Source organism: Cheilinus undulatus, linkage group 3 (assembly GCF_018320785.1).
Source record: "Cheilinus undulatus linkage group 3, ASM1832078v1, whole genome shotgun sequence".
Classification (NCBI taxonomy): Eukaryota; Metazoa; Chordata; class Actinopteri; order Labriformes; family Labridae; genus Cheilinus; species Cheilinus undulatus.
The window spans coordinates 19,927,074-19,951,109 of NC_054867.1; the positions used below are offsets into that span (position 1 = coordinate 19,927,074).

The window sequence follows — 24,036 nt, forward strand, 5'->3', positions numbered from 1 at the left end:
TAAAACACTCAAGCGTCTGTCTTCATTAATGGGGGTATTTTTGCCCTTGACACGTTTTTCCCTGACATCATCATCATAAACTTATCTCATATTAGTCTGTCTCTTTATTGGTCCCTTGGCAGGCCTCAGCCCTAGCATGGGGTGTCTCCATGTGTTTAATTAAAAGCAAATGGAGGCCGTAGAGTGAGGGGAGACACAGATTGTAGCCATATGCTTCCTGGGTGTGTCATATCCAGCATAGTGAATGGTGGAGGGATAATCCTCGATTTGCATGGATGCCTCCAGTTGTGACAGTCATGCTGTCAGCCAAGCTGTAACTGTCGCTGAATGAAATCCATGGGTGGTTAACGTTGAAAATTTGAGAATGAGCTCAGGAGTTTGTAGTTTGGTGGCATTATGGAAGCCATTAGGGGGGAAAAGTGGCTTTTTATTTTGACTTTTGATTGTGTTGCAGTCAATTACGCAAACTACTGCTCTATTCCAAGGTTTAAAATTAGCCAAGTTTGTATGAGAGACATGAAGCTCAGGGCATAGAAGGTCAGGAACTTCACTTGTGGTTGAGACATGAGTTCAAATGTCCTTTTACTTCATTACTCTTTCAGTAATCTTTCTGAAAAGAAACATGCATGTCTGTTTTCTTAAATATTATGTTCATCCTATCCAAACAGTGCTAGATTGCGTAAAGGTTGCCATAACTTGGATCAACTGCTACCATGTTAAATATTATTCATCATGTCTACAGTGAATGTGATTGTATCTCTTACCAGACACTTCAACCAGGCTGCAAAAAATAACTGGGAATGCCACATTGGCCAGTCTTTATTAACATCCAAACAACAGTCTGATTGTGTTAGTTATGATAAGTTTATGATTATATCACACTTTGGCATTAATAGTAATCACTCTGTGTATGACATTACGGCATTTGCAGCTTTGCAGGCTAGGCTAATTATGATGTGGTACCACCTATTTTAATGGTGCATTTACACCAAGCTGTCCGGTTTGGTCTAGTACAGTCAAACACAGTTTGATACAGTAAACCCTGTGGCTTTTTATTTTGTTGAAAATAGGAAAAAAATAAAACTGTCTCACATTCAGGATCAGGCTCCTGTTTTTCACAGAAAAGAGCTGTCTTGTGTGCGAGTGACAAGTCACTAAGCTTGTAGCCTCTTGTTTTTATTTAAGTTGTTCCAATCTAATCAGAACCCCAGATTTATTTGCTGAATAGTATGTCCAGTTTTCTTTAAAAGAATTTTTATGACAAAAACAGACAGAAAAGTTGTTCAGGTAACTATGTGGCATGTTTTGTGTTCTTCACTGCTGCTGCTTTGACTGCTATCAAACAGGAAGTGAAGATTATTTCAGCCAGTCAGTGAACTGCTGTGTAGATGCACTCTGTGGGCTCAGGGTTAGCTAAGATGCCCAACTAAAGGCTCCCAAAAAAAGTAGAATGGTGTGTATCAGCTATTTTGGTGCCATTCCCAACCTCTGATCGTGAAAACATGAATTTTGCAAACCGAACCAGACTGGTGGAAATGCAGTTTAAGATATACTAGAAAAAGGTATTTGGCTACACTTGTTAACTATTTAATTCAGCCAGACCTGTCACACAGGTGTATAAAATTAAGCACCTAGTCATGCAGTCTTCATTTGCAAACATTTGTGATAAAAAATATGTCGTTCTGAAGAGCTCAGTGACACTTTGGTGGTACTGTGATAGAATGCCACCTTTGCAATAAGACAGTTCACAGAATGTCATCCGGCTTGACTTTCCACAGTGAACTGTGACATTATAAGAAAGCGGAGGCATTTAGGAACAACAGCATCTCAGCCATGAAGCAGAAGAACATGGAAAATGACAGAGCAGACTTAATGACTGCTAAGGCTTATGCTGAGTAAAAGTCGCCAACATTCTGCATAGCTGAAAAGTTCAGAACTTTGACTGGCATTTATGTAAGCACAAAATCTGGCAGATTCATGGTATGGCTTTCCATGGCCAAACAGCTACATGCACCCACATCACCAAGTCCAATGCCAAGCATCACATGGAATGGTGTAAATCACACTGACACTGGACTGTGGAGCAGCGAAAAGATATTCTGTGGAGTGACTAAACACACTTCTCTTTTTGGCAGTCAGAGGGGTGAGTCTGGGGTGATGCCGGAAGAATGTTACCTGCCTGGCTGCATTGTTCCACCTGTGGAGTTTAATGAAGGAGGGATAATGGAAGGTCTGTTTTTCATGGTTTGGGCTAGACCCCTCCAGTGAAGGCCAATCTTAATGCTTCAGCATACCAAGACATTTTGGGCAATGCTACGCTTCCAACTTTGTGGCAACAGTTTGGGGAAGGCCCTTTTCTATTCCAACACGACTGTACCCCGGTGCACAAAGCAAGGACCACAAAGACATGGTTTCATGAGTTTGGTGTGAGCTTTGACCATATCCCATTGAGCACCTTTGGCATGAACTGGAGTGGAGAATGTGAGCCAGGCCTTCACATCCAACATCAGTGCCTGACCTAATAAATACTCTAACTCACTCTAAAGTCTTGTGGAAAGCCTTCAAAGTAGGGCTGTTAAAGCTGCAAACTCAGTATTAAAGCTCAAGTAAAGTCATTACAGTCCCCTGTTGGTGTAATGGTCAAGCCTTTTTATTTAAATTAAAAAGGTGTTAAGTGGCCAACCATTGCAAAAGTTCTGATATTACCTACACCAGCTGGGGAGATCTGGCCTTTTGTTTTCCTCCTATGCAAATGAATCACATTTTCCCAATCTGTTTATTAAGGCCTGACAGAGCAGACAGTGTCTGGAGGAGAGACAGCCATCCTCTCATTAAGTCTGAGGTATGTGTCTGCACTGGATAAACAACAAGAAAATCAGATGACACAGTAAGAAAAAAGACAAAGGTCTTTTCTCCGTAAATCTGCCTCTGGTATACAGTAGACAGGAGATTACACTTTAGATGAAGGCTTGTCAGACATGCTTTGGGAGCTTCTCTATATACCATTTTAAAAATTAGATATTTCTCACTGAATCAGACAAAAAAATCTCCAAAGACACTTCCGTTTAGTGTCACATTTGTACTATTTTGTTAAGATTTTCATCATAAATAGAGTGTACTAAGCTCTAATAGTTAAAAACAGAATTATCAGTCAGACAATAGATCTTTTGCCTTGTCCATACATTTTCCAAGTATGCTGCTCATGTGTGGTGATTGTGCACTTCACTTGGAACGTTCAACAGTTTAATTAACAGCCACATGTGTGAGGAGCCTGTTGGTGTGTATTTAAGCCCAGCTGTCATGAGTTGAAGTCGTCTGAGTCGTTTTCGAGACTCTAAAAGCCATAATTACCGGTCTTTAAGAGCAGAACGGCTGCAAATTACAGCCTGAAAAATAGAAACGAAAATAGCCTGATTCAATTATTTACAAGTGAAGAATGTCAATGGTGAGTTATCGCACATACAACTAGCCTGCTTTTATAGGCACGCAAGTAGAAACAACTGCTCTCAATGCGCACAGCAGGTCTCATGAAGAGGAGATGCGTGACTGGATGGACTGAGGCCTGCCTCCTTTCCTTCAGCCTCATCATGTGTGTTCAATTACCACAGTGAGACTGCACCAGAACAATGTCAACAGATGCACAAATACGGCTATAATGAGTGATAAAATGCAGCATTTCAACACATGAGGCAGAGTGGGACGCTTTAACAAGGCCACATGGTGCAATATTTCACATACACTATGAGCATTAAGGAGTGTCTTTTTCTTCCCTGGGCAGTGAAATCCCCATATTATGATTCCCTATCCTTATAAATCCAGGATATTTACTCTATATGGCCCATAATCCCAATAAAAGGTCATGAGTGCAGCAGGAAATCCCCCTCCCTGATTGCTCACTCACAGAATCCCTTCTATTCAGTAATACGGTCTCACTGTCCTGTCTGAGAGGGTCACCCACTCCTCTGCTGAAGTGGTTGTGTTAATATTATGTGACAGTAATCTGCCCATCTGCTCTCTGCCTCTTGTCTTGCTCCTTTTTCCTCTTATATTCATCTCACTTCAAACCCAAATCCCAAAAATCTAATTATCTCCAACGAGTTCCCTCTCCATTCAGAAGTAGCTCCCAATTATGTGAATGAAAATGATAGATAATAATAATTAAGAAGTCAAGCTCTGTGTCTGACTTGTAGACCTTAACTAAACCCACTAATCTGAAAATGCATCCTCATCCACTTAAGGCTGGCCTTTGCCCTTCCACTGGCTTCATCTGTGATCGGTCAACACCACTCAAACTAATCCCTCTCTCTATAGACTTGACTTCAAAGGTTTTTTTATGATCAATTAAAAACTGTAAATAATGATGACACGCATGCTGCACCATTAATTAGAGCTCATTACGAGTCTCTATGGGGCTCCTCATTAGGCTTCGTGGTTGTTTTTCAGCAGCAATGAGAGAAAATAATGCATTTCCAGTGTTTGCTCGGCCTGACGTGCTGCCAGGTTAAGTTTAATCTGCAGTTCCAATGGCCTGAAGGGGCATCTCACCATAATGGAGCCCGGCATGCTGGGTACCTCGATGCTGTGCTGCCAGAGGCCTCCGTCTGGTTCATGATATCAGCCTGCTCCACCCCTCCTCGCTGTGACTCATTAACAAGCTCTGGTCCCAGGAGAGGGGCCCATCTGTGTGCCACCTGTACCAAACCTCCACTGATAGCCACTTTTAATGCAGGACGTCTATTAGATTTGTTTCAATCATTCCCTCGTGCACATCACTTAAGTGACTGTGTGTGTGCTCATTTACTCACTACCTTCTCCTCTCTCTCTGCTCTCCCTCTCTCCTCTTTCAGTCTCTGTCTGTTTTTGAGAGGATGATGGATGAGCCGATTAGTCCTTCGCTGTAAATGAGACAGAGAAGGTCTACCATGTTGACTCCACAGTGATGCATTTGTCCAGGACTTTCCAAAAACTACAAATTATCATTAACCCTTTATGGGGCAACAAACTATATATGGTCACTTCGGTCTCCCCCCAGTGATACATCATAACCAAAATGATTTTCCTCAGCCAATTAATGGAGATCAGTCTACATCACAGGAAGTGTCATCACAGCAACTGACCAATCAGCAGTGGCCAACAGCATCTCAAACTTCCTGTTTCCTCCAGAACTCGCATTTCCCATTTTCGCATTTTTTGATCCCACACAGATAGCCCCAACCATAACTAACCATGTAAGTGTTCAAACTCACATTATAAAAGTGAATAATCCTGCTTAATGTCATGATAGGTTTTGCTTGCATATTTCTAGCAATAACTGTTATTTTAGCATGAAAATGAATGACCATGTTCAATAATACTCTTATTTAGGAGTGTAACATGGCAACTATATCAAGACATACGGCTTTTTGATCTAGCAAGTCATACTAAGGGATTTTTCTTAAAAAAAATAATTATATAAAGGATGATAGGGCTCAGTGGCATAGCTGGATGTTGTTAAGGATAAATGAGTGATCCAGTGGTAAATTTGACAAATTTATAAAGATTTTCAAGGTACTAATGGTAAAATAGGTGTAAATTTTGGTCTACTTTATGAATTTATAACTCTGTTATTCTACTTATTTGGTTTATTTCAGTTCATATTTTCATTATGAGCATTACTACTGATAAAAATCATTAAGACATTCAATATTTGGGATTTTCCTAGGTTTTCTGATGAAATTATAGAGAAAGCTGATGACATGGGTGGTAAAATATAAGTCATTTTAGTCAGTTTTACAACTGTAGATTAGTTTTATTAAACTTAGATGGCATAAATCATGTTTTATTTTTATTGTGAGCCTCATCACTGCTTAAATTCTCTTAGTTATTCAATATTTGCGATCATTATACATGTCCTGTTGAAATGATAAGATAAAACTGGTGGTACCACCATTACTTGTTCAGTGTCCTGAAACCAGTCATGCCTTGCCTCCAAAAGAGGTCAAAACCCAAAGACAGCCTGACCTACTCTGACATCTCAGAGCCTGCTAGGGGGCGCTGTAGACATCCTAGATCACGCTGTGTGGTTTGACCTGCCTCTGTTTGATGACCATTTAGAATAATTGATTTGTATTTAAATAAATGTTAAATGTGTAGGATATTAATCATTTAACTTTATATGTGTTTATTTTCCATTATCAGCATTTTAATATACATACACTCTATATGGACTTTTTTATTTTCTTTTTTAACCATAAATGGACAAGGAACATCATTTGGTCACCATGTTGACTTGGATTTTCACTATAATAATGAAAATAAAACCCACAAAACAATTCTTGTGATATCTACCAATAATTTTCTGGTGTTGAAATTTTGAATTTCAAAGTATTTCAATAAGTGCCTGATATAGGGTTAAACTGGGATAGAAAGGACAACTGACATTTTTCAGTTATAGTATCTGAATATATGACAGGAGTTTGGACAAAGTTGTTAATGGGTGAAATGTACTTTTTCAAAAAAGGATTTAAATGCATGGCATAAAAATTCCACTGCCTGGAGCTCTTAGTAAAAATGATAAAAGAATTTAATGAGTTAAGATGTACTGCTTAGTTCTATCCATCTCTGCTAATTGTTGTTGGAACTAAGGTCTCTTTTCAACAAAATGGCACTTAATATTTACTAGTTAGTGAACCAAAGTTTTAGTTTTATTGATGAATTTCAAATAATGAAGGAGGAAAGGCAGGTCTAGACCTTACTCTCTGTTGTAGCCTATTATAATAAAGACAAGTATTAATCATCAAAGTTATAATAAAAACTCTATTATTATAAAGACCATTATTAATAATCAAAGTTATAATACAGACTACACCCTATTATAATGAAGACCAGCATTAATCACCATGAGCACAGCATGAGCTGTATTTAGCCCTGCTACAGTGGGATCACTCACAGCATGAACCAGGAAGCACACTTTTTAACAGCTTTTCTCCATTATTTAATTCATCCACTAAATGAAAGTGTTGATTTAATTTTTAGTAGATACACCATACGTGGTGCCGTTTTAGCAGCGTCCTCAATCTAAAAGAGGAAGCAGGCTAAGCTGCGGTGCAGCGGGCCTCATCTCTACTTGACCTGAAAGTGCCTTTTAGGGTCCACGTGGTTACTGAAGAGGGTTCCTGCGTTACAGGAGTGAGCTTTGATGATTAAACTCCCAACCGATGGCAGAGAATAATCATGGTCCATCACAAATAAGCAGCAAAATATTCCAGTAGCAGTTCATCATGTAGCATTCTGTCAACATCCAATATTTCCACATAAGTTGTGGCTCACATCATGACAGCCACCAGAGTGAAACATATCTCCTTGAAATATATAAAAATTGATCATTTTTTGGTTCTGGAAATTGTAAAAAAAAAATTGAAGGTAATGTAAGAAGTAAAAATATACAACATAGGAGTGATGAGTCTTTTTATTGATACGAACATTTCAGTACAAAAATTCTGCATGTTTGAGCTTTGAGAAGACTTCATGGTTATGTGAAAAAGTTTCAGTCCTGTACGTTCATCATATCCTCTCCAGTGCCTCAGTTTATAACGGATGGTCAACCACAAGACTTTAATTGTGTCAAATCCAATTTGTGATGCCTTTTATGACTCTGTTTTCCTCAGTGCTTAAAGGGATTTGCATTATGTAATGGCCTGGCTGTAGATCTCTCTGTAGTTGAGTCTGCCTTTCCCAAGCAGAAATCATTTTACATAAGAATGCTCATGGGATTCAAGAGAACCAAATGTGGAAGATGTGTCACTCAACGATATCCTGCATCACATGTTGTGACTTTTCAATTATTTTGATTGTAAAGGTCAGAATCAGTCCTCTCAGCCTGCAGTTTCTGTGCTTCTCACGGATGAACACGGCAGTTTTATTCTGCTCAGATCGATATGCTTTCCATGGTTTTGTTGCCCTCTTCAGATGTCTTGAACCTGTATAATAGTTTATCCAATTTATCCAGGATACTGACATTAGGATATATTTACCACTGTACAAACACCAATTCCAAAAAAGTTGGGACATTGTGTAAAATGGGCATAAAACTAAATAGAGAGGAGCTGAAGAGAGCACAAAGACAAGATGCTAAATGTTCAAACTGCTAAATGTTTGTTACATTACATTACATTAGGTAATTATATTCACCACAGAATGATGCTTTTCAATGCAGTGTTGCCTGGGGGTCAAAGGTCATGAGCATTCAATGCTGGTTTTTGTCTTGCCTCTTCCATGCAGAGATTTTTACTACATACCTTTGGAATGTTCCAGGTGTTTTTGAGCATTTCACAACTTTCCAAACCTTTCTTGCAGCTGTCCTTACTTTTTTAGGAATGTGTCGTAGGCATTAAATTGAAGATGTGTGCATATTTAAAAAAAAATGGGCAAAAGCATCAAAAATTGGCAAAAAGTTGAAAAATAGAACAAGGGCCAAAAGCAGCAAGAAATTGTTCATAGTGGTAACAATGGGTACAAAAATTGGTGAAATGGGTTAACAGTCAGCACGAATAAATGATAACAACATTTGAAACCAGTAATAGTTTGACTCACTGGCAGCTCCAAAATGGGGTAACAATGTTAGTCAGGATGCTAACATCGATTCTCCTGATCCAGCACACATACTGAGATCATTGAGCACAGCTGGGGAAGGCTGATTCTCTGGGTTTTTCGGAGGCCGAGACAGTTCTGTGAGCAGGGCTGCCACAAAGAGAAGTCAGAGGTACAGGACGAGATCAGCAACAGAAAAAGGTATTTTTTTTATCCTCAGAAGTCACCAAGATCAACTGAAAATAAAAGTACCTGACGGTAACTTTCCATAATGAGTCTCACTCCCATTCTGCAATGATAGGGGTCCACATTGTACCACATTGTGGGAGGGGGTTTATCACGATGCAGCTGTTTGGAGAAGGAGACCACACATGTTGAAGCTGACATGGTTCATTTTTAACTAACCAAAAGAACAGAGAGAGAACTCAAACTAAACAGCACAAAAGGGTTGGGTGAACACAAAACAAAGGTAAACGCAGATGGAAAACCCCCTTCAGACCTTCTGGAATCTAAAACATCACTGACCTCAACTAAACACTGGATTTAACAAACAGTCCAGGCAGGTGATATGAAATATGATGACATGACTTCATCATCTTGACTCCTTCATCCAGGAGATGAAGGTTTCTCTGTGACTGGATGAAAGTAACAAGGTCAAACAGTCTATCCCTGACTTAGTGAGTGAAAAGATCAAACCATGGATTGGTCCAGTGTTGAAGATGCACTGGCTGCTGTTAGAATGAGCAGGTTTGGATGTTCCTCTGTAAGGCCTACTTTGGTTTGTAGAATGGATATTAGGAGTGTCCGGGGAGGGAGAGGGGCATTGGTCTATTGACTTAGAAGCTTTATTTCAATGAGCACATTCATTTTTCTGTGAGGTGCTGCTTTGGTCTGATTTCATTTTGATGTCACCTTCTTTGTATGAAAGAGCAGAAATGAGAGATGCTGTGTGTGCCCTCGTTACTAGAAGACATATTTGTGCTTATTTTATTGTTGTGTATATCAAGAAGCAGCAACTGTCTTTTGTCTACTTTACTAACACAACTTAACACATGACAGACATACTCCACTGCAGACTAACTTCTCATGGAGCACATAAGCACTTAATCCTGTAACATCATTTCTTGCGTTAAAATCACTCACATACCATCATACCTTTTACTGACTAAAATATTGTAATTACTTTATTTTACACTAATGTGGGAATGCGTCTGGTTTACCATTGTAAATTTCATTGGCAATTAAGCTACAAAAGATTTCAGGAGACATTGAGTAATACAAAAGTAAAGTAACTAGTAATTTAATGGATTACTTTTTGAGAAACTAACCCAATACTGAGTGCAGCTGTATGCTTCCACTGCTGTGTGAAATGTATGAGTTGAGATACCAGGTGAGGAACAGTATTATCATATTGACTTAGTATGATGTCACAGTGAGAGCAGGTTCTGAACAGACCATCAGAGTTAATGTCTTCAGACATGGATAAACCCAGAACAAAGGATTGGGTTGCCTTATTTCACATCTTGTGGGTTGGGATATTCTAATACCCTGATATATGTACAAAAGTACTATAAAGAGCAGTTTTCATGATATGCCCCCTTTAAAAACAACTTATGTTACAGAATAACTGTAAAAAAGTAACTTTCTATACATTCTTAGAAACTTATGTTAGAATACTAAAATTAAAACTTCTTGATTCAATACAAATGTTTGTCCTCTTTTCACAACTACTTTGTTTCTGCTTCTTCCCAGCTGTTCTCTTGAGAGGGGTCTGGCTGCACAGCTTGGATCTCATCAGAGTAAACAGGAAAAAAGCTAATCCTCAATGAAAATACCATAATGTAGCAAGCATAGCTCTCTCCAGATGCGTAGGCTTCGTAGATCAGAGCTAAAGCTACAGCTCCTAAAGTAAGGCAGCTGTAAAGCTGAGGTTAGCTGTGTTAACTCCGTAAGCTACGTAGCTAAATTAACTTTAGCTTTGCCTCCTAAAGCTCATGTTGCTGAAGCTACCTTAGCTACACTGGTTTACATAGTAACATTACTACAAAGCTGAGGTTAGCTATGTTAGCTATGTAAGCTGTGTAGCTCAATTAACATAAGCTTTGTTTCCTAAAGCTCATGTTGCTGAATTTTTTCCTTTTGTTATTCATTTGTTTATTTAAAAGGGACAGTGCACATTAAGGTACAAACATACGGGGTAAAATTGGTAAATGCGCCAGAGTAAGCAGAAATGCTAATTTGCATCTGTTGTCCCTTGGCAGGTCACAAAATTAAAGAAACATTAAGTTCATAAGACTACATAAATATTAATTCAAAAGGCCTAAAATTCATGAATACAATACAATCAATCAATCAAGAATACAAAGTGCTAGAGTTAAAGTGTAAGAGTTAGTATTTCAGTTACAGTACATATTGCCAGTTTGAGTTATTTGTAGAAATACAGAAAATCAGTAAAGAGAATCTCCATTTTTTGTATGTGTTCACATTCACATATACAAAAAATCAACTAAATACAGTACATGTATACATGCGTTTGTATCTGTACACCATAGACAGTCTATTTAACTGTGAGAACAGGTTTGGTTGGTTATAAGCCAGTTTTTGAGATGAGATTTGAAGGTGGTGAGGGTGGTGCATTCTCTTATTGTAAGTGATTTTTTTTTTGTAGTTCTCAAAGGATAAGGATACACTAGCTATGTAGCCAAAGTGAGCCACCTACTTTTAAAACTGGTCTTCACATTATTTACCCCAGGGTGAGACCTCTGAGCTTTTTAGCAGTTTTATTTAAGAAATGTTTCTTAGTCTGTAATGTTAGCAATGCGGTTATTTCATGGATGTAGCTACCAGACTTTGTCAATGAATAAGCATCAATAAAAAAATAATAATAAAAAATAAAATAAAAAATACAAATGTAAATACGTTGACAAAGATGGCATCTCATAGTTTAGGTCTGCAAGAGGTCTGCAGGCAAACTGTCTCGGAACTTTCCTCAGAAAGTTTGGGTTCAGACTGAACATTTTCCTGATCATTTTTTTGGGTCATGGTTTTTCTTTTCTGGCTTGTACTCTTGGCTACACAACTCAACACTGCCCCCATGATTACCTTTAGTATTGCAATATTTGATCTGTATCTGCAAGCTTTGAGAGAATGTGCAAAAATTGGGACGAAATGAGTGAAGAGTACGGACAGAAAGCTCAGTCCCTTTCCATGTCCATATTACACGCATAAATGCACCTTTACCTTGTATTCAACTTGCCAGACACAGTGAATGTGAAATTAAAAAATCTACACAGGAATAGAGAATATTTATGATATTTTTATGTGGTTGAAGTAGAAATGGTTAGTGGCTAAATAAATGGGCATACGTACATGATACCACCCCTGCATGGCTCAGTGCCCAGGTTAGGCCCCTTGCTGCTTCTCTGGCTAATGTGTGATTATCTGTGAAGTATTTGGCCATCCTTTAGAACACAATCCACTCAGGTCTTAAACCTAGATCTATTTCTTTTTAGTGTGATCAGCACAGTAAAGGGACTGTTCTATTTCCTCAGCCATAGAATATTGAAATAAATCCTTTTCACTTTAACTTGAACAAAGCCATCTCTGGCACATTCACAGTCTGAAATGTGTCTTCACTGAGGCCATAGTGTTAGTGTGTCCTGATAATTCCCCCGACATCTGCTGCTCATCCTCTCCCTCTTACACTAAGTAGATAATCTTCAGACACAATGGACAGTTTAATCAGAGGGAACTTTAGGCCATTGTTCATTTAATAATCATGTTCACATGGTTCACTGTAAAACATGTGTAGGACTATTCACGAGAGAAATCAGCATGGCCAACACTTGTCCAGAAATGTCCATGTCCTCTGAAGAGTGACTCCAAATTTACAGAAAAAAGAAACTCATTTAATCGTCACAGCATCCAACTGTGTTCACTATTCTCTGATTTACAGCGCTGCAGTGAGCTCAAGCGGAGAGGCTGAAGAATAATGGCCCTTATTATACTGTCTTTTTGCAATTCATGGGTTCACTATTGAAGGAGGATTTGGCTTTCTGTTGCAGTCACTGGCAAAGATATAAAAGGCCAAAAAAGACCATTAGGCATTGAAAAAAAATGCTGCTTTTAAAGTATGACCCAGAGCTGGGGCTTCTGAGCTATAGGTCTCCTTTGTGTTTTCCCATTAGACACAAAACCTCAAGCAATATGAAGATGAATGTTCAGGGGGAATGTTGAGCATTTGAGAAAATCACTAGAGAGTTCAAATGCTCTGTGGTAAAACTGAGGCAAGCAGACATATTAAACAGTGTTACACATGCTATGTTTTAAAGTTACTGAGTCAAATCCAGAGGAGAGTCCGGCACATTTTCCTTTATAATGACTGAATGATGAGAGGAAGAAAGGACAAGAAAACCACTTGACAGCAAAACTGAACTTAAAGGGCCCTAGAGAGAAGCTGAAAAGATTAAAATAACTTAAACAAGTATTTCCTTCCACATTTACATCTCAAAAGCAGCAGTAAATTTTGACACTTGGGAATTTGAATGTGTTTGCCCAGGCTGCAACTGGTTTTCTTTTGTTTTACAGCAGCCAGTTTCTCCAACAGTGGAATAACGCTGCCATCTGTTGATTCAGTGCAGCACCTACAGCTGTGATTTAATGCCACTGAACCCAGAACATCATTGGAGGTACTGCACAGTACTTTTTTGAGGGTTTTGTTGACAATATTGATTCCTTATTAACGGGACTGTTTTCAGAATGCTTTAAAGTGCACTATAATATACATTTTTTAACTTCTGCTCATGATTTTCTCCATTATTTGTACATTTGTGGTACCAGTTTGATCCACGGACTACTCAGATCTAATAGACTGAACCACTAATGATTGTTTCCTCCAGTTTATCCTCCTCCAGGGTTTACAAAGCACAGCAGGGCGTCGGTACGGAATGATCAGCTGAGCCAGGACTCTGCCAATTACAGCTGGTACCCTCAGAGTGCTGGACGGTGAACATAGCATGCTCAACAGCTAATGAAGAACCTTTGGCTTCTAGCGGCTGCTGGGTGGAGATAAGAAAGAAGATACCTTTTAAGAATGAAGAGTGTCATTATAGCTATGAAGCTGGATGAGGAGGGCTCGTTTGCAAGGACTGAAGTGGCATGCAGGAATCATGGGAATCATACAGAGAGTATGGACTATGAACATGTGAGCTGAAGGCAAAGGGGTGGAAGGAAACATGTCCTACAGATTCTAGTGGCATGTTTCAGGAGAAAACACAGATAAAGTGGTGTGTTAGGAATAACAATTGAAATGGTCCACTTATATGGACCAAAGTATTTGGGAATGTACTGACATTGTATTCAAACATATGTGCTTTAATATGGAGTTGGTCCCCGTTTAGCAGCTATAACAGTCTCCACTCTTCTTTGAAGAGTGTTTTTGTGCCCATTCATTCTGTAGAGCATGCTACAGAGCCATGCTTGTAATCTCCTTTCCAGTTCATCCCAAAGGTGCTCAGTTAGGTTGAGGTCAGGGCTCTGTGAGGGCGAGTCAAGTTCTTCCACACCAAACTCATCAAACCATGTCTTTATAGTCCAAGCTTTGTGCTCTGGGAGTCATGTAGGAACAGAAAAGGGACTTACCCAAACTGTTGCCACAAAGTTGGAAGCAAAGCATTAACAGAAATATCCACAGTATGCTTGTGAAAGCTTCATACACATATAAAGTTTGTATCAGGACAATATTTGATCATTTTAGAAACCCTAAACTGAGTGCACATATAATATTTATTTCATCCAATTCCCCATGACATGGAGTAAATTTGGAGTAAATTTAGATTGTCTCTATAGTTTTTGAGAAACTCAAGCATAGGAAAATGAAAACCAGTTTGATTTGACCCGGTTTAGATCTTACTGAAATGACAAAAATGTAAGTTATGGTTTCATTATCACGTGAATGATGAAGTTATGGATAATCCAAATAATCCCACCATGCTCTGAGCTCAACCAACCACAAAATGGAAAAAAGGACATCCTGTTTACAATATTTTGGGACTCTGCCAGGCAGTCTTCATTCATTTTATTCCCAGCTGTGGTCAAAGAACAAGCAGCAGGGTCTGCAGGGAGCAAAGGGAGTAATGGATGATTTATTGCTGCAGAGCTAAAAGAGGGAAACCACAGACCTCTTACTGACAAACATGATGCAGCCACAGGTGCAGTGTTACCTGGTATAAACCACATTACTAGTGGATTTTTTAAGAATCTGTTCAGCTAGTTTCCAGATTTGAAGGTTTGATGTATGACCTAACTTACTGAAATGGAGACATCAGAAAGAGAAATGCTCAACATCTGAACAGTTTTACTCCATAATAATATACAATGTTTATTGATAGTTTTTGAGTTTGATTGCATAGTTTCTCAAGGCATAAATACTGTCCACATGGTCTAACACTTTAGTATTAATTTAAAAAACAAAACAAAAGCAGCTTTTCTCTCCAGATGTCCTCATAACTTGGTCTCAGGGTTTTCCGCCTCGGTAGATTTCCCACATACTTTGATGGATTCAAACTCCTTGCTGATCTCTAGCAGGGTCTTTCCTTTGGTCTCAGGCAGGAATAAGAAGGTAAAAACACAACCGGAGAGGCAAACACCGGCAAACAGCACAAAGCAGTATGTGTCCAGAGCATTCTGTAAGAGAAAAGACCCAGTATAAAGCATCACAACTTGTATTTGTGCTACTTTGTGTTTTGGTATAACAGAAAGGCAACAGTGCTAATGTCCTGTCTAGCCCTTCCATATGCTGAAAGATATTCAGTCATAGATCATCAAAAACAATCTAGTTTGGACAACAACAGGTCCAAATGTGCCGCAATGAATAATTAATACTGTAAATGAAAGTCCTCAAAAGAAAAAATAATAATATTCTGATTTTATGTGCATGTGTTGTACTCACAATAATAAAAGGGAAGACGAGGCCTAGGATAGCAAACAGGAACCAGCGCTGAATCCCAGCCAGGACAAATGCAGCTAACCGATCAGACTGGATGAAGATTTCGTTGATTAGCACAGGTGTGGATCCTGCTGTGAGGAGCAGAGAGACAACACAGGTGATGAACTTTATCACAGTTACATGCAGATATCTCTGTCTGTGGATCAGGTTTCATCTCTTAGATTTATAGAGCACATACATGGTCCTCCAGCAAAGAAGATGATGAAGAGGATGATCAAACCCGGAGTTATGTACGGGACCCAAACACTGGAGTCCTGCATGAAGACAAAACGTAGTCTGTAATATTTTTCCAATTGTGATTTGAGTGTTGTTGTTGTTGTTTTTTTTTCAATTATCTATTGCCTAATCTGCTCAGTTCTGCAGTTAAATACACTTCTTAACCTCACAGAAAACAATGTTTTTAACAGCATGTTGTTGATTAATATCTATGTTATTAATCGTGTGTGAAGTTTTAAAGATATTTCCTGTTTCATCTACTCACATCATAAAAGGTGATAGGTTTACCTTCAGATTGAGTGTGACGGTGGCAAGCACCCAGCAGGTTGTCATGAGGCCATAACCCATCCAGAACAACACCCTCCTCCCTGTGCGCTCAATCAGCATGCCCTGGAAGAGAGACAGAGAGACATAAGTAGTTGTAGACTACATTTCAATCATGATAGAATTTTACTTTCTTCATGGAGAATCTTTTGTTAAACTTTTCAGTATCCTAAACTAATGTCAGCTGTTCTTGTTTTATCTTGTTTAACACCACTTTCAAACCCAACAACAATATTTCACACCAACAATTTACTGAACTTATACAAAGATGAATAAAAATAGATCCACTGAGCCAGCATGTATTAAAAATAAGGGTTTGTGTGACCTTTGGATTTAAACCAAGTAGCAACCTCAGGGGTTGAAATATGCAGAAGTATAATAGAACTGCAGTTCCCCAAGTGTCCACTTGAGGCTGGTTGCAGCAGTAAGCAAACAGAACAGATTTTTTTTCCTCAAAAATATCTTGGAGAGAATTTTGTATCATTTATGCTATGTTAATGTATAACAGAATATAGCAAAACTCAAAAGATGAGATGATTGTCTTTTCTGTTGTAACAGACGATAAAGTTGTATTAGCACTTCTCCCAGTGCTTCAGCATGGGTTTGCGATCGCTATGGATGGGGTCTGCCAGTGTGACCTTTGGCTGTATTGTGGTAGCTGTTCAGATAGCTGTAGTTTAATTGGAATGGACCACATTTTCCTTTGAAACAAGAACTAAGAGTCACACCAAAAGCTTGGTCATGTTTTAGCACGTCCCCTGACTAAGCTTGGCATCAGTTTATTCACCAAAGAGCTCAACCGTTCACAACTACTGCAGTGGTAGAGCTCAGGAGAAGTGCATGAACACGACCTTATTTTGTCTTGTTGCTCTGAATGTGATAGAATGTTCCTCCAATCATCTTCCAAGAATTTTTTGAAAAGTCCTGCCCTTCCCAAACGATTTCTATGGGAACTTTCCCAAATGAATGTGAAATATACCCACGCAGTAGAAATATGAAACAGTCAATCTGGGGTGCCAGGTTATATCTGATATGCCGATATTTGCAAATTAATTTTAGCTGTTACTGATAGTAATATTTAAATGTAGTTTAAACTTAAAACTTTTTTCATAAAAAACACAATTTCAAGGATGTGGTTGAACATTCTGACAAATTCCAGACTTTACAGTGTAAGGAATGATGATGAATACAGAAAAAGACTTTAGCTGACGTAGGACTGTAGTCAAGGCCTGTAAGTTAATTTCTTTATTTGTGAGTACAGCCAACATTTACAGCAGGCGTGGGCAGATTATTATTGGCCAAAATATCTGTTGTGAGCATTGACAGAAATTTTCTTGTCTTTTTTTTTTTTTTTTTTTGGTAATTGTGACATCTGCTGTAGATCATTTGCCTGTAAGTTGTCTCACAAAATACAAATAACATGCTGATGATGTCCTGCATTCCTAGTTTTTTACCACATCTGTGCATTATAGGAAAAAGAAAATGAATATGCACTGGGAGGCATTTCATTTACCTTTTAATGTTAAACTGAAATGAAGTTAAATCAGGACATGAATGTCCTTTATCTTCTAGATGGGATGGAATATAGAAATGGTGGAATACCATACTGTGTGTGTGTGGTAAACAATGTAAGATACATGGGAAACTGTCAATGTAGGAGTTTGAACTGGTGTTTGGACTGAAACATGTGAACATTTCTCTCTGAACAGCCTGGGAATCAAACAGAAGCAGCATGTTCATGCCTGATAAAAAAGTCACTCACACAGAAGATGTAGGTGATGATTTCAGTTAACCCAAGACCCAGGGTGACATAGCGGATCATGTCTTTTGGTATACCCACCTTCAAGAAGATGTCAAAAGAAAAGACATTGATCTGGAGGGGAGAGAAACATATTCATTGCATTTTTTTTAAATCAATGAGTAGGAAGTCAATAATTCTGGGGTTAAGTTCCATCCTTACGGCAGACATGCCTGACATCTGGGTGCAGAAGTAGATGATGAGTATGGTGACAAGCTGCCATCGGACAGTACCGTCCCTCAGCAGCTGCAGAGGGTTTTTCGGTAGTGCTCTTTTAATGGCCTCCTGCTCAGCCAGCATCTCTTCCATCTCCTGTTTGTAGTCTCCTTTACCCCACAGAGTCTGCAGAGCTGGGACGAGGAGGAGAGTGCAGTTGTGCGGTGCATTAGAGAGTATTCGACCCCCTTCACTTCTTTATGTTGCAGCCTGATGCTAAAGTTGAAAAAATTGTTTTATTCTCTGTAATCTACACTCAATACCCTATCATGACAGAGTGAAAAGTATATTTTATAACTTTCTGAAAATTGATTTAATATTTTTAAAAACCCGGAAATATCACATTGACAAAAGTATTCAGACCCTTCACAAAAACACTTTAAATTTAGCTCAGTTTCCTCCCATTTCTCTGGATCTTTGCTGGGATTTTTTCTACACCTCGATTGGAATCCATCTGTGGTAGATTAAACCAACTGGACATGATTTGAAAGCTACACACCTCTTTATAGAAGGCCTCAGAGCTAAAAATGCATATCATAGTAAAAACTAAGCCATGAGGCCAAATGAAATGCCTTCAGAGCTCAGAGACAGGATTGCTCCAAGGCACAGATCTGAGGAAGGCTACAAAAAGATTCCCAAGAGCACAGTGGCCTCCATATGGAAGAAGTTTGGCACAACCAGGACTCTTCCAACTGGTAGCCGGGCTTAAATGAGCCAGAAGACCAACCAAGAAACTGATGGTCCCTCTGACAGAGCTTCAGAGATCCTGTGTGGCAATGGGATAAGTTTCCAAAAAGACAACCATCACTGCAACCCTCCACTGATCTGGGCTCCACTGATCTGGCTCCACCCCTGGTCAGGAGGAGAGAGACTCTCTGTGTAGCAGAGAGGGGAGACACTTGTATCCAGATCAGACGCAAAAGATGAGCAAACTGCATCAAGCTACCAGATAGGAGAGTTGGCTCTTGAAGATGATTAGTGATATGCTTTGGAAATCAGTCCTTGAGATGGAGCAGATAGCAGAGAAATTGAACGCCATTCATGCTGCTATAGGCCGGCATAATCCTTTTGTCTGTGTTTATTAGAGTCTTATGACTCTGATTATTGTTATCACTATGTTTTCCATTTATGTTGTCATCTCAATTTGGTCATAAAAGACTAATAAGCAATACACAGCCAAGAATAAGTTTTTTGTTTTAATGAAATGAAAACTTAACATTAAAGACCCTGTAAAGTGAAATCCAAAATTTGTGTATTAACAGACTAGATATGTTGGAATACAGTTGCTGTAAACACGTGAAAACACTGAGATCTACATGTGACTGAATTTTGAATTTAGACCACTAGAAAGTTTTTCACCTCTTTCCTAGCTGGGTTTCGTGTGGGCGGGGCCAATATTTGGGCTCATGATGTCACAAGGGGCAGGCTGATGGCATGAGTGCTTTCCTCCTTTCAGAATGTAGCATTTTTTTTTTAATTTGAGAGGATCAGATTTCTCCTGGCTTCAGCTCATTCAACAGACACGCCCACAGCAAGAGCAGATTTTACTGCCCCATTTTTCATGATTTTTCAAGCTTGATTTTATAAACCTAGAGATATTTCATTTGACTTGACAACAAATGTAATAACAGATTTATTTTCACTTTACGGGTTCTTTAAGAAAAAAAAGGGGTGTTGCAAAAGGATGCTGTTTTTCTGGTCAGATAGTGCATGACTATAAAGTGTTATACCAACCTTTTCTGCAGGCTTCCTCGTCACCTTTCTCTATGAATACGTATCTGGGGGCTTCAGGAAGAAAAGGCAGAACTATGACCTGGACCACAGAGAAAACTGAGGGGAGAGAGAGGAGGACGTTCCACAGCTCCTGACGACCCAGGATCTCACTGTAGAAAAAAAAACAACATGAAGAGTGGTGTAACATAATGTTCATTTCCACCCTTTTCAGCTGTGAGTTATCTTAAAGATCCTCCTCAAGTGTTTCTGATAGAAGTGTGTTGAAATAATATGAACTGTTCTAACTATATCTGTTTTTTAGAATCAGTGCATACCTTAGTCCAAATAACTGCCCTGACAGTTTGCCAAGTGACAAGAAGGTTGAGTAGGTCAGTGTCACCACACCTCTCAACTTTGTGGGTGAAATCTCTCCCAGATACATGGAGTGGGTGCTAGCTATCAAACCTGCAGACCAAAGGAGAGCATAAACCAGCCAGACACATACATGATAAGTGCAATGTTTCATTCCTGTCTCAGAAAGTGTCTTACCCGCAGAGAAACCATAGCAGATCCTCGCCACGATAATCATCTCAAAAGATCTGGCAAATTTACTCGTCAGCATGATCGATGCTGCAACAATGTTGACAAAGCTGCTGCAGATCATTGCCTTTTTTCTGATGAAGGAACACATGTTATATGATGTCTTTTAAGGCTGTTAGACAACATGTATTTAGTCTTTTGTTTTTTGCTTACCTCCCCAGCGTGCCTGTGATGAATTTGACACTGACAGCACCACATAATGCTCCAACTGCATACAGGGAGACAATGAGGGACCAGATCATTGTGACTGTCTGTGGAGGTGGAGGTTCTCCATATCTGTCACTCCAGCTGCTGTTGATGAAGTGCTGTATGAACTGATGCAGAAGTTTTAAAGAAAGCTTTTTTTTTTTCCAAAAACAAAGGCAAAACTGAAAACTGAGGCTTTTCTTTCAGGTTTTACATGTCAACAGAGTGACAGAAACTGGTGGTCAACAAGTTTGGAGAGAAAGAGATGCCATAGATGAAAAGAAATGCTGCAGACACAAAAATGTCTCACCGGTGAGGGAGAACTCAGTCCAGTTGCTTGGTAGCCGAGTTGAAAGCTTCCACCAAGTCCCAAAGTAACGATGAGGAGCAGAACATTACCTTGGGTCTACAACAGAGAGTGAAGAGAGAAGAGGGGCATCATCAGTGAGGGACTGGATTTTATCTATCTCTAGAATTAAATTAATTTAACCCCCTTTATTCCCTCATGAGTGCTTTCTTTACTTTATTCATCCTGTTTAAATAGGCTACGTTTTAGAGAGAAGGCTGAACAAATGACAACTCAACTTTCTTTTTTTTTTCTTGTTTTCACAAACAAGAGCTTATCTTTGAAATTTTGCTATTAAATAAAATTTGGATAGAAACTGGAAATGAGAACTAATAAAAAAAAGCAAAAGTCAAGAAACAATACATAAAAAAAAAACACCATTAAAAGTAAAAATATTGTAAACTCAAGTCTTTAAAAAAATCCTCTATGACCTGATGCAGCATGTTTCAGACAAAATATAGAAAAAACATAAAATGATAAAAAAAATATATATATATAAGAAAGTTGATTGTTCCTTATGTAGATTGATAATGATTTTCAAAAATGATCATGGCTTGACAATGTCACCCGTCATCCTGCAAAATGTAGGTGAATTTCAACTGGTAGGTAGGGCTTGTGACTCCCACTGGGTGACACATCCTGTGCTTCACTCTCACTGTGCTCAGTTGTTAGCACCAGTGTTTATGAACACTGTTACAGTGGTAGATGCTTTTTTCAATGTGGCCATTTTGCACACAGAGGGAGCAATTTTCCCAAAAAATTCATGCAAATGAGAAAAGGTACTTTATACACTCCCCTCCAAAAGTATCAGAACGGTGGGCCCAATTCCTGTATTTTTGCTGAAGACTAAAAAGATTTGGGTTTGACATTGAAAGATGAATATGAGACAATAGATCAACATTTCCAGGTGTTTACATCTTGATCTGATACATAACTTGGGAAATAGCTTTATTTGTAACGAAACACCAAATTTTTAGGTGATTAAAAGTATTGGAACAGATAGACTTAAAACAGATTAAAGTGAATAAGTCTTCATATTTAGTAACAAATCCTTTTCTTGCAGTAACTGCATCAAATCTGTGACCCACTGACATCACCAAACTTTTGAATTCTTCTTTTGTGATGCTTTTCCAGACTTTCACCACAGCCTCTTTCAGTTGTTGTTTGATTTGTGGGGTTTCTCCCTTCAGTCTCCTCTTTAGATGGTAAATGCATGCTATATAGCACTGATCATCAAATGGAGGTCCAGGGGCCACATTGGGCCCCCAGAAGCTTCATTAAACTCAGAAAAATATTGCTGTATTTAGGGTATCTTTTCTTCCTTTATCTTTCTATGATCCCTACAGATATTCAGGAAACTAACATAACATAACATAAACTAAAATAACATATAATTTTTTTTTAAAGATTGGCCTAATGTTTGATCAGTTTTACAAAAATCCAACTATCATTAACCATTATTAGCAAATAAGATGCATGACCAACTCGGCCATAAGTCCATCCTTGGTTAAAGCAGCAGATTTCTGTGTAATTTAAAAAAACAGGGGTATTGAGAGGTTTTTTTACTGCCTGAGAATTTAAACAAAATATCTTTTCTCCTCATGTATTTTTCACCACTGAAAATATATGGCAGCCCTGACAATATATGGCTTAAACATCTCAAACGCCACCTTGTGGCTTGCTACAGTACAGGGCTTTATCTGTGTGAATGATATGTGAGATCACTGCTAAAGGCTAAAAATAATTTTAAAGAAAATACAATTACTTGGACAGAGATGTTTCTTTTATTGAGTTTATTTGGCACACTGGCCCTCACAGTGTCTGCGACATTAGCTGGCCCTTGTACCAATGAAGTTGATGAGCCCTGATATACAGTATCTAAAGCTCCTGTAGGAACTTTCAGCCTCCTGTGGGCAGAGCAGTAATTCTTTGCTGATTTGTCCTATACATTTGTAGGTACTATTTTCTGGTGAAAAATCCTGTGTTTTAACAGCCAGTCATCTTTGTTTTGGTAGCTGGTAATAAGGATTGAGAATCATTTGACAGAAATTACCCATTTTGTTCCTCTTGTTTGCTTTTGAAGGTCATATAGAGGCGACACCATGTATTTCTGTCTGTTACATAAGCAGCTGAAAGTCCTCAGTGGAGCTTTAAAGTCACAATGTTCATAATATCTTTACACCAATTGAAGATACACCGAGCTCTGACATGAATAAACTCAAACTGAATTTAATTCTTTTTGATAAGTACACACGCACAGATTTTTTCCATCTTTAAATGTCTAAATATAATAATGATTTGCGTCTGAAATGAAACTAAAATCTCATTGTGTTCAGTGTTTATTTTATTTTTTGTATTAAGTGACTAGTTTAAAAAATAACTCAGAAAAACTGACCACTCTGAATGACTCAGCCAAAAACTAATGTTTAGATGAGTCACTGAGCTATGACAAACTGAAGAAGAAACGCCATACCTGCCTTGAACGAGTCATTTAGTTTTCCTCACGTTTACCTTTTATACCTTTTATCCATTTTTAAGAATGTTAGGAATGATTCTAGTTCCATAAATGGCAATTCCTTTATTTATCAAACGATTTTAACACATTGGGCACATTTGTCACTGCTTAAACTGTCCTATAAACTAGCCTGAAGCTTGTGTGTCAAAATTAATTTGAAGTATTTCAGTAAAAAGGAAACCTACCAGCTGTTGGAGCAACGTTTCCATTCTGTCCTGGCTGTCATGGGCTGAACTGTGCTTCTGTCCTGACTGTGCTGGATTGTGTGGAGTCCCTCAGGCTGCTTATCATTAACTTTTTAGACTTTATGACGAGAAAATAAGGAGACAATGATCTTCCTTGTGTAAGCACCTCATCTGTGGAAAGAAGTAGATGGATGTTACTTGACATAAAGCTTGCTTCAAATACAAAAGATTGGATCAGGTTAAAAGCGAGACAAACTTACTAGAAATTAGCATATTAGGATAAAAGTGGTCCTTTTTTCACTGCCACACAAGACAAAGACATTAACAGACAAAACAAGGGTGATGATTATACATTGATTATTG

The 24,036-nt window shown here is 38.6% G+C and overlaps 1 protein-coding gene across 1 annotated transcript; it reads right to left on the reverse strand.

Annotated features, from left to right (window-relative positions):
- Window positions 1-15,069: 15,069 nt before the first annotated feature.
- slc2a9l1 (solute carrier family 2 member 9, like 1) lies at window positions 15,070-23,748 on the reverse strand. Its single transcript, XM_041783869.1, has 12 exons — window positions 23,674-23,748; window positions 20,938-21,033; window positions 20,595-20,755; window positions 20,391-20,515; window positions 20,177-20,306; window positions 19,863-20,011; window positions 18,075-18,262; window positions 17,877-17,987; window positions 16,079-16,180; window positions 15,753-15,828; window positions 15,518-15,645; window positions 15,070-15,252 (listed from the first exon to the last, which is right to left on the reverse strand). The coding sequence occupies exons 1-12, from the start codon at window positions 23,695-23,697 to the stop codon at window positions 15,070-15,072; spliced, it is 1,473 nt and encodes a 490-aa protein (XP_041639803.1). The 5' UTR covers window positions 23,698-23,748.
- Window positions 23,749-24,036: the final 288 nt, after the last annotated feature.